Raw genomic sequence first — 15045 nt, 5'->3', positions numbered from 1 at the left:
ATACCACTAAGCTCACACCCGCCTATCAAAAAAACGGCTTGAGGCGCATCATACGCCATCTCCACTTTACACTGGCCGTTGGCAAAAGCGGTTTGCGAATCCACGCAGTCACGGTGCCGTTGCCCATTTGCATGTCGCTGTCTAGCTTGTGCACCATCCAACGCGAGAGGTGTGGCAGCGTCACCTTGCCAAACCCCTCGCGCATGTACGCCGGGATGTGATCGGTGCCGCGCTCCCGGTACTTGAAATAGCCCCATGTATCCCACGCATGCCCCTCACAGTAGCTATCCGGCACTCCGAAGTACATGTACTCGCGAACTGAGCCCTGCTGTCGAATCTGCACCGTTGGGTCGCTGTTCATGATCATATCCGAAAAAAGCACGATACTGGGCTCGTACTTCTCCAGCGCAGCTTGGTTCTTCATCTTCACGATCGGGTTTATCTTAAACTCAGCCTGCTTGTTCTGTGGAATCACTAAAAGGTAGGGGTTCATATTTGGGTTCTCGTGTATGTGTATGACCGGGACTGGAATTTTTTGGGTTGCATTCAGTAGCGCACCAAACTTGCCCGTGCGCGCACCAAGAAACAAGATGGGAGCTTTCTTGGCATTCACCTCCGTAATCAAGGCGTGTCGCTCGGCCAGGTAGTCAGCGACACTATCAACGAGCTCGCGCGTGTACAACATGGACTGGGCAGTCACCATGCACAAGTACGCGAGAGTGTTGAAGGGTTGGTAGTAGTTCCAGAAAAGACAGTACCACTCCTCAAAGGACATCGACGCCTTCTTCTCGATGCTGCAGCGATCGAGTGGAAGCCGTGAGATGTCCTCGAGCGAGGAGAACAACCCCTGCTGCCACCACAGCGGCTTACGCATCCCAAGGGCTTTCAGCAGTGTATCGTACTTGGGTGCGTACCGCGGATAGAAGCAGCGTTCGATTTCAGCGTAGTCAAGGCCACGGGCTTTCAGAAAGTTGTTCCCAAGGAACTCTGCGTACAGCATCGCAATCGCCTGCAAGTGGCCGTCTTTGTCGCGCTTCTCTGATACCTGGAGACGCTCGCGCAAGTTGTCAAAACGGTTGGCCTCGAATTTGGGATTGAGACCACCAGCGAGCTGAGTGAACTTCGCCTCCGCAGTTTTGCTGTGAAACCGATTCACCGGAGGCACCTCAAAGGTGTAGCCGTTGAGCGTGCCGATCTTGTTGTAGATGTTGCTTGCCTCCTCAGAGGTGTGCTGAATGCCCAGCATGGTTGGTGCGCCAAAGGCGTTCTTAGCCTCTCCGGTCGCACCATCGCGACCCCGCTCCCGCTGCTGATGCTGGCGTCGGTTCCTGATGGAGCTGCTGCTGCTGCTGCTGCTGCTGTCGCCGCCGCTGCTACCCAGCGCATCACCACTTCTGCTCTCCTCCGGTCTCTCCGTGGCCTCGCCAGCATGACGAGTTTTGAAGCTTGAACCGAACATGCTGTCGTTGTGTCTCTTTATTTCGTCCTAGCAGTGCGTGGGTGCGGGCGTTCGGTGTACCCTGCGCGAATCTCTCTCCTCCGTCTCTTTTCCTTTCCAGGAGACTCGACCACGCACGAAACCAGCCCAGTTAATTTTTTCCTCTCCCCTCCCTCCCCTCCAATCGGGTTCGGTAGCCCTTTGCGCGTGTAGATCTGAAGGGGCGTGTGTATTAATTGAGAGCGCAGAGGCGCCCAAATCCGAAAACGAACGACGCGGGAGGAGGAGAAGACAGCAAAAAAAGTGAGTGGGATTACGGGCAGGGATCCGCGGACAGCCCACGCAAAGAGGAATCACCTTTGACCAGCGCGAGGGAGACTGTGTGTGGCGGATGCGAACAGGTGTGCAGTGCAAAATGAAGAAAAGAGGGGAAACGGGATAAGTAATAACTGAGAAATGTGCATCAAATGAGATAATGTTTAGACATGAGCCGCGACCCCTTCACGGCCACCACCACCACCATTGCCACCAAACCCCGCAGGTGCGGTGGTGGGTAACTCTTCTTAGTGAGGCGGCACACGGTTAGCGAGGCACCGCATCTCGGTGATTTTGCCTCTCGCCTCCTCCCTCCCCTTTTCATCTTACCTCTGCACAGCCAAGAGCGCAAGGCACAGCACGGCAGGCAGACACACGCGTGCTGGTGATACAAAACCGATCCAGTGCTGCGGATGTCCTGTTTTTCTCTCTCTTTTGCCCCACCGTCTCCCCTCTTGCACTGCCACCTCTCTCTTACCGATCGCTCTATGCTAAGACACCTCTTCGATAATTTAAGTTTGCAATCACACGATGGTGGGGTAGAAAGGCCTGGAAAGAGGTGAAACGAAAAGTCGAGGGAGGCGCAGTGGTCGCGCTATTCAATGCTTCGCCGCACACCGCCCTACCCCTCTTCTCGTTTTCTCCTCCTCCTCCCCGTTTCTCCTTACTCCCCCCCCCTCCGCCTTTTCCCTCTCTTCCACCCTCTGCCCCCTTTAAAAACGAGGGCGACGACGAACATTACACCTGGACCCCCCTGACAATGCTCAGACGGGGAGACGGAGAGAACGACAACGCGCATATATGCACAAACACAAACACAATAGAGCCAGGAGGGAAGGAAAAAAAAAGGGGGGGAAAGCCCCGCAGATGGGCTTTGGGCGAACAACAACAAGAGAACGACTTCATCAAAGACCACACCCATTAGAAAGTAGGAAGCCACTACAAACAAAAGACAATGAAAGCGTAACGGGACAATTCACGCGTGGTGGCCTTTTTTTTACTTTTTTATACATTCCCTTTGTTTCTCTCCTCATTGTCCTTGTCGTATCCTTTGTTGTTGTTGTTGTTTCAAGGCTATGATTGCTCTCTGCTTCCTTCCGCCTTCAGCGTTTGCTCTCCCCTCCTCCCCTCCTCCCCCCTCCTCCTCCTCCTCTACCGGCGGAGTGGGGCAAGACCGAGGCAGAGATCAGAAGCGGAGAAAGATACGAAGGGGGAAAAACAAACAGCTTCGTAAAAATGAAGGCGTGAATAAAAGCGAGAGGAGAGGAGAGGAGAGGAGAGGAGAAGTGAAGCAGACACACTGAAGAGTAAAGAGTCACCCCCCCCCCTGGCAACCCACACGCATACACACAGGCGTGCGCAGCACATCCAACACCACAAGGCACCACACGCGTATCTGGCACAACCAAAAACGAGTATATAGAAGAACTTATATACTTGGGCGATAAAAGAGACCAAAAAAACGCAGCCAAGGAAAATGACATGAGCCCGATACGCAGCTACCACCCTCTGGAAAGAAACTTACTTGGTTGGGCAGGAGGGAAAAGAAGGGAAGGGAGGGGTGGTGACGGTGGTAGCGGAAGGAAATGCGAATGAACCTGTTCACATGAGACGCCGCCAACTAAACGAAATGAAAAGAAGGCAACGCACAAGAGGAGTGGTAAGCAACGATGAATAAATAACGTCACCCATTTGCATAGTCGCTCACCAGCTACCCCAACGCCAACTCCATCATGCCCTTCTACAGGTCGTAGCTAAAGGTCGGCACATGTGCCCCAGAGTCACTGCTGGTGTCGCTGTTGTCCTCATCTTCACTCTCCGACTTATTCTGGACTGAAGAGGAAGGCGCCGCAGTAGGCGCAACGGTTACCACACCGCGCTGCTGCTCGTTCGGAGCTGCTGCACCACCGGTCACGGAGGAGGCCTCTCCACCCACCTTTGTTGTCGGCTTCACGAGAGAGAGACCGTTGTTGCTATGAACGAGCACCGACTGCTGCACCGGCCGCGGAAGCTCCGCGTTGTGAGAGAGTTTGCAGTACGGCGTGCCAGGCGGGTATTCCGCGGGGCCGCGCCGATGCGAGGTGTAGGACGGCGAACCCTTTAGGCGGCCCACGAGCAGTTTCAGGGCGTGCTGCAGGACCGTGGGAATGAGATAGGGCGTCTCCATGGCACTGTCCGGTAATCCAAAGTCGCTGTTGGCGCTCTTTAGTGCGGCGCTGAGCCTTTCGCTCTCATCCGCTCGCACACCCTCCTCCACTTGCAGCTGCATACACCGCATCTGTGCGCACTGGATGCGGCGTAGTTGCAGAATCTGCTGCGCGGTGAGGGTGTCGCACTGGAAGGCGCGGCGCACACCAGAGTGGCTGACAGCCATCAGGTATGACGAGTTGGCGCCACTACCCAGCACCGAGTAGTGCAGCTTGTAAGAAAAGACGAGCAACACCAACGCAAACAGATCCGTCTCCACCTGCGAGGAAAACACGGCGAGCACTTTGCGCTGAATTGTCTGTAGAGAGAGCGGCACGCTTACCTTATTCCGATCCCATGGGCACACGGTCGGCACTGACTCATCCTTGAGACACTTGAGTGGGAAGAACATGCCATGGCCCACAAAACCCTTCTTCTGCGCGACTGGGCCGTCGAGCTGCACTTGAATCGCCAGCTCCGTGTGCGAGGCGACGAGCATGAGCACAAGAAGCTCAGCGTTCTGGTGAAATTGGGCATTCAGCACGTCAATGTCCGTGACGTCCGGGAACGGCAGCACCGAGCTCACTTGCTCCTTCATCTGCGAGAACAAGTTCAGTGTGTCGACAACGCGAGTGCGACTCAGGCTACGCTCCTGGCACCACTCCTCCTGGGCCTCCTCAGACAATCCGTCGCGCTGCATGCTCATGTATTCCAAGATGACCTCCATAGAGCAAATCAAATCACTCTGCAGATGACCGTGGTAGCGCTGCATGACGCTCGACACATGACGCACCATCGACATGCGCTCCATGCGGTCACTGATGGTGTACGGCACATGGAACGGTGACTTGCACGACTCGATGGCAGCCGCCAGCATGCTGAGCGTCGGGGTGCCGTAGAGCAGGCCAAAAAAGACGTTCGTAGCGGCTGCAACGGACACTGGTGAGCGGGCCGCGATGACGCCACGAAGAGTCATAAAGTAGCACTGTTGGAAGGCCTCTGCATCTGCCTGTGCATTCACAACCTCGACGGAGCCCTCCTCGTCTCCGGCACTCCCGTCACCGGCCTCGTTATCGATACCGGGAGCCGCGGCCGTCTCCTCCGGCGACGGGGGTCGTTCGGCCACCTCGACAGAAGCAGACGCAGCCGCGAGCTCCTCTTCAATTAGGGCATTCCACGGCGAATCCATCACGTGCATAGTACGCTGCCGGTGGAGCGCGACCCGCTCTGCATCTGCTATTGGGTCGTCCTTTCGAATGATATGGCCTCCATCCTGGAGCAGGTGCAGGCTGTAAGCAAGAGCACCCCGCTCCGGTTTCTCGTTGCAGTGTTGGAAGAAAGCGAACGGTTTCTGCGTGATGAGAAGGGAGTGAAGGACGAGCTCGGTGAGGACTGCGTTCTTGATACGATTATCTGACTCGCGAAGAGTCTTGTGGTGATCGCGGCTGAGAAGGCAGAAGTAGAAGCCCTGCTGCACCCGCCCGACGCGGCCGCGGCGCTGCTGCGCGTTGGATGTGGTCTCCCATAGCAACCGAAGAGGGGGGAAGGCATAGCTCGTCTTCTCCCTCTCCGACACCTGTGGCCGCTTGCCTGTCCCGGAATCAATCACGAATACCACGTCCGGCAGTGTCAAGCTCACCTCAGCGATATCTGTAGCGACATAAACCTTTTTCCGCGTCACTGCGGGCCGCGCAAAAGCCTCCTGGATCAGGGACAACTCAACGTCACGGTACCAGGCGATCGGTTCCAACGACTCCTCCAGGTTCTCTCGAATCCATGTCGTGATCAACTCCACCTGCGTGCGGCCCGGCATAAACACCAGCACGCTGTCCTGCGTTGCCGTGTTCTTCGCCAGGTACGTGAGCAGCTGCTTGCACACTAGAATGAGCTGATGCATCTGCTCGGGTGACACCGTGTTGCTGCTATCCTGCGGCAAAATGGGCATGGTGCGGATTCCGATGAGACCCTGCAGGTCCTCGATGAAGTACTCCCGTACCGGATACATGATAGGAGAGCGGGCATATGTGCCCACAGTGAGGCCATCGAAAAAACCCTGCCACTCCTCCACCTGCGCCGTCGCGCTGCAAAGAACAAGTTTGAAGGCCCCTGGGTGTTTTTTAAGCCACAGCTTCAGCATCAGCAGAATAACCTCCACATCAGGGGTGCGCTCGTGAAATTCGTCAACAATAATGTACGAAAACGGCAGCCGTTCTTTGAATTCGTGCCACAAAAAGTAGATGAACAGTGAATAGGTTGTGACATACATTATCTTCGTCTCATCAAGGTCACCAATATGCTCTCCGCGAACAGAGTAGCCCACCTCCTCACCAAGTTCAGCGTCCAGCACCTCAGCGACGCGCTGCGCAAGGTTGATCGCGGCAGTGCGACGTGGCTGCGCGTTCACAACAAGCGCATCTGGGTGCGCCTTATGAAGAGCCATGGGGATGCGTGTGCTCTTGCCTGTGCCCGTGTCGGTGACGACAAACGTCACATCATGCGTCTCAATCAAGGAGAGACACAGCCCCTCATCCAGCGTACCAACCGTGCCCATTTTTGTCGCCTGCTGTGCCCGCAAATCCTCACTGACGTTCTCGGTGTCGTTTTGCTGTGCGTACTCATCCTCGAACCGCTTCACAACGACAGGGTCGAATTCAGCCACATGAGCAAGCGGTTCCACTTTGGCTTGGTGTGGCGGCACCGATGACCACCCTTTGCACTGATTTCTTATTGGCGCTTGATACATTTTGTCGTAGCGGCGTTGCTCACGCTGCGCCTCCACACGCGGCGGCAGCGCAGCGTAGTAGTTTAACGACGCCCGCGGTTGCCGCGCACGCGGCTGGACCCTCATTATAGCCGAGTCGACGGTTCTTGAATCCGTGGCGGCCGTAGGCGTGGCGAAGGTGGCCGATTTCAAGCCTGACGGCGGCGGCGGCGAGTACGGCACCACACGCGCGCGAGTGCCCATCTTCTGCAGTGCTGAGCAAATGTCGGTGAGTCTGGACGCATCGGCAGGGACAGCAATCGAAGGAGGAGCAAGAGGAGCAGAGGCCCCGGCTGGTGTAGCACCAGGGATCTGCGTGGCGGACATGGTATTCATAACAGATGGAGTGGCAACGCGTCCCCCAGCGACATGAGACAACGGTGAGGGCGGTGCGTGCGAGGACGAGGATGCAGTGTTGGCTGGAATCGAAGCCGGTGGGTGCACTAATGGTCGTACAGACGGGACCTGCTGTGAAAAAGGCTGCGGAAGCGGACATGGAGCGGGTTGAGGGGGGAAGCTTCGCTCTTGGCGCTGCGGCGGTACAAGCGAGTGGGGAGTGTTCGATGCTAGGGTGCTCACGTGAGCGACAGCAGGCGGGGAGGCTGCCCCTGATGCCTGGGTGAGAGGAGTTGGGATGCCAGCAAGCCTCGACCGGGGTGGCGGAGGAGCTATTGAAGCGTGTAGCTGTGGCTGTGGAAGATTCGCGGCAGCCGCTGCTGGTGCTGCTGTTCCAGGCGCTACGGCCTCTTGAAAGGCCCCACGGCTCACAAAAGGTGCCGCTGGCGCAGGCTGCGAAAGGGATTGAGCAGACCGTGGCTGAGGCGTAGTCAACTTACCCTTCAACTGCGAGACGGTAGTGGAAAGCGGCCCGGGAGGGCGATTTTGTGACGGCGTGGAAGCTGCAGTGGTGGGTTGGGTCGAGTCTACGTGGCGAACCTGGGCCGAATGGGGCAAAGGAATGCCAGAAGGCGCGGCGTGCTCTCGCTGCTGCGGGACTGGCCGTGCAGAAGGTGTGACTCGCATCGAAGGGGACACCGCGTCCGGAGGAGGAGGGTTAATTAGCGTGTTCGGATGAAACATCGGCGGTCCGCTCGTTACGGGTGCCGGTAAATTTGTTTTGTAGCCAGTGAGACCCTTTGTCGCGTCTCCCGGCTCTAGTGTTGCCATGGGTACTGGTGGTGCTTGACCAAGCTGCACTTCACACGTCAGTTTGGGGACCGACTCAAATTGCAGGGTGGAACAAACAGCCGGGTGCTCCATCGCGATGGGCGATAACGCGGTGGAAGAGTCCTTAACTCCCTCAAGCGACCTGCCGCCAGCAGTTGAGGAAAGCGCACTAAGCCCAGGGGCTGCCGCGGGGCGCCGCGACGCGGTGTTCACGCTGGCAGATGGGACACTGGCCCCGGCAAGCAGGACAGACAACGTGGTATCGCCGGCTGATCCACTGTAGTGCATCACTCTGATGGACCCTCCATTACTGCAAGACAGTGAAGAACGGTCACCATGACTATCAGGGACTGGCGGCGAGACTTGGCCTGCCCCGTTGCGGGATTGAGCAAAGCGCAGTGCGGCTAGATTGTAAGTGATCGGATTACGCACCGGCGCGCCATCAGCACCACCTGGCCCCCCCATCCAACTCGGATTATGGCCGCTCATGTTGCGGAAAAGGAAAATTAAGTTGGTGTGTGAATTACCCAAGAGCACACGAGCGCAAAGAAGGGGGGAGGGGGGAGGGGGGGGGGGGACCAACCAAAGGCACAGCAGCACGCACTGCAGAAGGGGTGGCAAGTAGACCTTTTTAACAACGGGACTTCTTTGTGGGGAAGGGGGGGGGGAAGCGCGGGGAAACCACTTCTTTCAACTCTTGAAATCCGCGCACCACAGTCCACAAGCCATGAAGGGAAAAGAGGAGGATTAAACAGAGGCGAGTCGGTATAAGAAGCAGATGTTTTGTCATTGGAGGAATGGAGTTACGAGCAACAGAGCCCGGCCCCCCCCCTACCCCAACACACACACGGAAAGCGGTGGGACTGAACAAGTTGATATGCCAAAGTTCATTGCTTTGTTTTGCTTGGAAATGGGATGAAGGTGGTGGTGGTGCTGGTTCGGATGAGGTGCGGAGTCGGGGGAGAAGAAAACATGCATGCCTCTGATCGCGTATACCCCCCACCAGCAGCCAGGCACAGATCTACAGCGCACACCCAGACATTTACAAACGCACGTTCTCTCCCTCAGACTACGGAGCGGATAACGACGCCCATTTACAGCAGCGGCGCAGCTTCTGGTCTCCTTTCCGCTTTTTTTTTGTGTGTGTGTGTTTCGTTATTTTTATGGTGGTGTTTTTGAGGGGGGAGGGGGTTCGATGTCACTCCCCCCCCCTTCTCTCCTGTTTGGGTAAGAAAAGAGATGTCCACAGAGCGATGGCACGCGATGATCGAAAGCGCGCACGCACACGCGTACACTCCCCCCCCCCTCCCCTCCCCCAGCACACACACAAATCAAAAATGAAGCCATTATAAAGTGTGAGTCCTGATGAGTCTGTGCCTGAGGGGGCGTGTCCCGAGGAATTTAAGCGGAGAAGAAAAGGCTACGCTCGCACACCGACAAAAGAAATGAGCAGATAAAATAGATTTGAAGGTTTTTTGTTAGCCGCTTATGCTTATCGATCCGGGCAAACCTCAGAAAGAAACTGATACGACAGAGTGAACTCAGTAGAGTCCTCCGAGACAGTCCAGTACTTGAAAAAAAAAAGTTGGTCATGTCACCCACTGGAGACATGACAGACTCTATGAGAACGACTTCATAAGAACATTTCTTTGTATAATCTCTTCGCTTGCGAGAACGGCGGCCCGGAACTCACGCTGCAAAAAAAAAAAAACAAAGGTGTAGTGACTTAGCATCCCTACTCGGGCGGCACCTGCTTCCTCTACACATCTCGCTCCTATTCTCCCCTCGCCAGACTTCGCCTTACAAAAAAAAAATTCACCGCATTATCTCTGCTGTACGCATGCCTCGACAGAACAGACGTTCAGCAGATTGGGCAGGGGCAGAAAGGGGCATGAATAAAGAAGAGGCGCATATAATGGCGGGGATGGCATAGCCAATGACAAGAGTTTGAAAGCTAAAAAAAATGTGATATCCCACAACTAAACAAGAGGAGCGGCTCTCACCCACGCTTGTAGCTTTCTCTACCAGATGCGAATGAGCACTCTACAAGTTGTGCACAGCAGTAGACGAGCGCACACGCACACACTGACAAGAACGGGTGTACGAGAGACCCACAACAGATAAACAAAATTCCATACTTAGTTAAATTCACTAAAAAAAGTGGGTAAAATGAGGGGGGGACGTTTGCTTTTGATAATCCACACGGCGGCCGTCGAGGGATCCATACGCACAAACCGCCACTCATCACCTGTAGTCGCCACGCCACAGCTCATATACGGGTCGCCAAAGACGCGGCCGCCCTTGAGCCCTTGAGCCCAGTCGTGCGGTCCAATAAGAGCGCTCCTTCCACCCCACGGTCCCCCCACCCTCGACAGACACACACACACACTCACCAATTCGAGTACGTGCGGCGCCATCGCATCCGGACAGACTCGCGTGGACGGCGGGCTTTGATTCGGGAGGAGCGAGAGTCCAGCTGCCAGCCCGGGGAGCTCCACGCGGCCCTCGCCAAGCCTCGGCGTTACGGCCCTCCCAGGGCCAGGCGCTCCGCAGGGCCGCCCCATGCCGGGGCACGTCATGAGGTGCTCTGAAGGTTCCCCGCGTGCTAGTCCGCGCGACACCATGCTGTACCTCAACGAGTTCTCAAGGCCGCCCCGCCCGCCCAACCGCCCCCCCCCCCTGCACCTGGTGCCACATCAGCCCACACGGTCGGATGTGGGACATCCCACACATGCCACGCACATGTACACCTTGGCTGGCCAGCGGCGTGCAGCTCTCCGCACCCGCTACTCACAGCCACAGGGGTGTGATTGTACGAGGGGAGAGGCTTAGGGGGGGAGGGGGGGAGGGGGGGGGGGTCTCGATGGCCTCCTCGCGTGTGCGGCGCCGGAGGGCTAGGACGAGGAGGAGGAAGGAAGACGCCGCTCTCTGCACCTGGCAGCAAGAGCATGGCTGCCGGGGACGCCTTCCGCAACAGGGCATGTGTCGAGCGCCAGTCATCGATGCACAAACAGCATGTGGCACGTCGTTCACAAAGACGTCACCGCGGCACTCTTTTTTTTTCATATCCTGGCACCACCGGGGCGATGGGAGTCAGGCAAAGAGTGTGCCTTACTGGCCTGTGGGACATAAAAACGACATTGTTTTAGGGCAGAAACCATATTTGTATTGCTGACCTGCAAGTAGCAAGCTCGACCCCACATTTGTCGTTGTCGCCCGGCCCGCTGTACATCCACCGCATGCAGCACAAGTTGCCCAACGTGTAGGCGCAGGCGTCTATTTTCTTTTCCTGGAATCCTTGTGCACAGTTTGTCATAACCTTCGACAGGTGTAACGGTGATCACGCGCATTTGTTGGGCATAGGGACAGCCCACACTTTCCTCACAACCCCCCGCCCCCCCCCCTGCCCCCTACTCCGTCGACACGGAAAGCGTGCTATCATATCGGACGACAAAATGTTTTCTCTGCACGTTCCCACGGAGCTGCTAGCGACGCTCCTCCGACGCAACATGTGGGTTAGCCCGCACTATCCAAAGACAGACTAGAAGCGGTTTTATTAACAGAAGAAGGGGGGGAACGATGTGACAACACTCTCTAGAGATATGCCTGTTCACATATGATCTTCATGTAATACCGACTCACCCGCCCGCCTAGCCATACTGGGCCTTTCCCTCCCTCGCGAGGAAAAAAGGTGCGGAGATATTTACGGAGAAACGTGGAAAGTAAAAGTGGCGGTCTGATGAAACACAAACACAAACACGCGCACACACACACACACACCGAGATATATAAGCGAATGAAGAAGGGATACAAGAAAACCAATACAGATCAGGTACGCTTCACGGATGATTTTGTGCCGGCTCTCATGTGCATCATCAACATCTGGATAGGTGTACGAATCTGTTCTAGTTTGCTAGAGGGAGGCCACTCATGGGTTTCACTGTGTCCATATCACCTCCTGTTCAAAACCGCTCGTCACACGATAGATATTTTCTTTCGCCTCCGCAGCGGTCGCTCCGCGAGCCACCATCCAACAGAGCAGGAAGAACCGTTTTGGTGGTGGTGCAACGACTTCACCCAGCCTCGACGCAATGGAGTAGGCAACGAGAGACGCATCCTCTAGCGGGACACATGCCTTGCGCAGAACACCGCACTGGGCTGGATAAATGTTCACAGATGCAGCCCAGCACTGTGAAGGGAAGAAGCCTCGAGACGGGCCACCGAGTAGCGACCATATCGATGATTCTGTAGCGGAGGTCATGATATGGGCATTTGCGTTGAGCCCAGAGAGGGAAGAAGAAGACGAGGCCCCCCGACTCGCCTGCTGCACGGTAGATCCACCGTTCTGCTTCCCTAGCAGCTCTGGAAAGAGGCGTGACAACTGATCTTGGATGGGCATATGCAACGCACAGCGCACTACCGCCTCACCGAGGTTCAGCCCACGGTACACTGTTTGGAGCATCATATGGGTCTCCGCGCTACCAGGACGACAATTTACTTCGATCACATATGCTCGCTGTCGTATTGGATCGTACTTGGCCTCAAAGTGAATAACTCCGTGCAGGCGCGCACCATGCGCACGAACAAATGTATCAAGTAAGTCCCGCAGGGCGCACTGAGCGTCGTACCCCAGCAATGACGGGCAGAGACCACCGGCTTCAGTCAAGTACGGCAGTGTAGGTGAACAGTTGTCTGAGATGGCGCAGAAACGCACGACACCATGCTCGATGATGCAGTCCATGTCCACCTCCTGCCCTTCAATGAATTCTTCCGTGAGAATACGCACAAGAGGCAGGCTTTCTTCGTGCACAGCACCATCTGGTGGTCTATTAGCTAATGCTGTAAAGTACCTCAGTCCTAGATGGTCCTCAAGCGACTTCCAAATCTGCCATACATGCGCTACCGCGTCGTCCAGAGTGATGCATAACCGTGCCAAGATACTTCCAGCACCTGGACTGGACTTTAGCACGACTGGGTACATAATTGCGGTGGCTTTCAATGTTTCTGATATGCACGCAGCCAGCGCCGGCTGAACCTTCTCGAATGCCATGGAGAGCGCATCCTCGTCCTGAGCAAGCCTACGCATCTCATACCGTGTCGGGAGCACTTCCTCGACGGGAAGCGGAACCGACTTTGGCGACGATATGCCGTGCTCATTGCAAAACAGCCGAAACAGGTTCTTCAAGTTGTTCTCTCGAAGTGCGTTGGGTGGGAGCGGAACCGGCGTGAGGTTCAGTCGCACGGCGATAGCTGCCGCCTGATAGACGGCATACTCGTCGAAAGACACCACCGCGTCAGGCACGAGCTGAAGCCGTGCCAAGAAAGTGGACAAAGCAAGATGCACGCCCTCGACGTCGTCTGTCTCACATGGCAACCAGTGGTGGAAAAGACCATCAAATTCGCTCAACACAGTGGTGGGGTGCACCAGGACCAGCGTGGAGCCAAGTGATCTTAGGTGGCTGTAGAGCGGCACACGGGCAACGCTGCTTGTACGGAGAAAAACGATAACTTTTCCATGCATGCCTTCGAAAAAGGTCAGTGGGATTTTTCTAGTTGGCTCGTTTGTGTGTGTGTGTGTGTGTGTGTGTGTGTACTACCAGTGGATGTGAAAAAAAAAGAGAATATCAATAAAGGAAGGGAAGAGAGAGACGAGGGAGAGGGGAGTTGTGCAGTTATGATATTCAAGCACAAAATAAAAAGGCAACCACAGGAACAAAAAAAAACGGAAGTGGTGCACAGAAGAGAAGATACTTCTACGCAGCATTTGTCAGCCGTTGTGACGGCAAGCACCTCGGCGTCCGGTATTAGAGGTAGGCGACGGGTGTCACGCCCACTACCCACGCTGTGGGAAAAGGACGCAGCCACCTCCTCCCTCGCTCCCCCCCCCTCCCCTCTCCCACCAAAATAAAAAAATCCCGCGTCCAAAACCGTGACCACTTCTGGGGATCAGTAAAGCAAGTGCATACGATGTGACGAAGGGAAGGCAGCAGATCCACACCCATGTCAACGGTTAAGTTTTGGATGGTGTTGCGTCAGATTGACGTGCGGAGGTAAAAACATTTGTCAAACTCATAGAATGGGCAAGGCATTACAGTCGCTCGAATGCGTCCCTCGCGGCCCTCAGTGCCTACTGATGTGAAAGCCGGAATCAAACTAAGAAATGCGCTAGGTGGAGGGCCCAGCATAACGAGAGTAGCTGCGAGGCGGCCTACAAAGTGGCGAGAGGGGGAGAGAAGCGGGGAGGGGGGGGGGTAAAAGTAAAAACAAAATGGGGGAAAAGGTCTATGATACACAAAAAAAAAAGCTCGAGGAGCTACATGCAGTACGCGCAGAGAAGCAGAAAAGCAGAAAGGAGGCAGAGTCGAAAACACGCAAATTGTTCGTGGCAAAGGGAGAATAATAAAAAACCGCATTTCTCATCACATCCTCTAATTTGTGACTACCGCAGCGACGGTACAGAAGAGAGAGGCTCGGTGAAGAGTGACAGACCCTCTCCCCCCTCCCTTACTTGTCTGTTTGACGGCGGGTAGGCGCCTCTACGCCCCTCTGCAGCTACATCATCAGCTGTGTGGCCACACAAAACGAAAGAGAAGGGTCACTAGTGGCGCCCCGGGTCCGGTGCTTGTACACTGAAAAGGGTGAGCTACATTCACCCATCTTGCGAAGTGGAAGTGCTCAGTGTCCTCCGACAAGTTAGAAGCATGCTTTTATCTCTGACTGGTAGTAAACTGCGGACCAAAGTGGAACCTATCGGTGACCAGGGCAGTGTGGTGTATGGTGTGTGCGTGTGAGGGAGACCACTAGGAGGGGGCGGGGCGGGGGGGGACACGGTATCACACGACAGGGGAGAACAACAGCAAGGGAAAATGCTAAAACTCGGAAACCAACATGCACACATAAAAATCGATAATCAATAATAATAATAAAATTAACATCGCCACAGCATTGAAGAGAAACATATATCAAGCACGGCAAAAATATTTATAACAAAGCAGGCGAGGCGGGAAAACATAGAAACACGCACATGGACGGACTCACTCAGTACACAAAAACGCTACGGCAGCGTGTGTGTGTGTGTGGGGGGGGATGAAAACAAAGGTATGTGTGCACCAACTGCACCAAAAAAAAGGGGGGTGTAACCCGATGCATCAACGACACTGTGCCACACGAAACGTGT

At 55.4% G+C, this 15045-nt stretch overlaps 3 protein-coding genes across 3 annotated transcripts; all 3 read right to left on the bottom strand.

The window, feature by feature from the left end:
• Window positions 1-25: 25 nt before the first annotated feature.
• Window positions 26-1459, bottom strand: JKF63_01225 (uncharacterized protein; the record flags this gene model as incomplete). Its single annotated transcript, XM_067897273.1, has 1 exon — window positions 26-1459. The coding sequence occupies one exon, from the start codon at window positions 1457-1459 to the stop codon at window positions 26-28; it is 1434 nt and encodes a 477-aa protein (XP_067753430.1).
• A 2035-nt stretch (window positions 1460-3494) lies between these two features.
• On the bottom strand, window positions 3495-7781 carry JKF63_01224 (uncharacterized protein; the record flags this gene model as incomplete). The annotated part of the gene is made up of 1 exon (XM_067897272.1): window positions 3495-7781. The coding sequence occupies one exon, from the start codon at window positions 7779-7781 to the stop codon at window positions 3495-3497; it is 4287 nt and encodes a 1428-aa protein (XP_067753429.1).
• Window positions 7782-11805: 4024 nt separating this feature from the next.
• On the bottom strand, window positions 11806-13389 carry JKF63_01223 (uncharacterized protein; the record flags this gene model as incomplete). The annotated part of the gene is made up of 1 exon (XM_067897271.1): window positions 11806-13389. The coding sequence occupies one exon, from the start codon at window positions 13387-13389 to the stop codon at window positions 11806-11808; it is 1584 nt and encodes a 527-aa protein (XP_067753428.1).
• Window positions 13390-15045: the final 1656 nt, after the last annotated feature.

This window comes from Porcisia hertigi, chromosome 35 (genome assembly GCF_017918235.1).
Source record: "Porcisia hertigi strain C119 chromosome 35, whole genome shotgun sequence".
Lineage (NCBI taxonomy): Eukaryota > Euglenozoa > Kinetoplastea > Trypanosomatida > Trypanosomatidae > Porcisia > Porcisia hertigi.
Note: the sequence above shows the minus strand (reverse complement) of the source record. Positions and strands in the feature narration are given on the sequence as shown.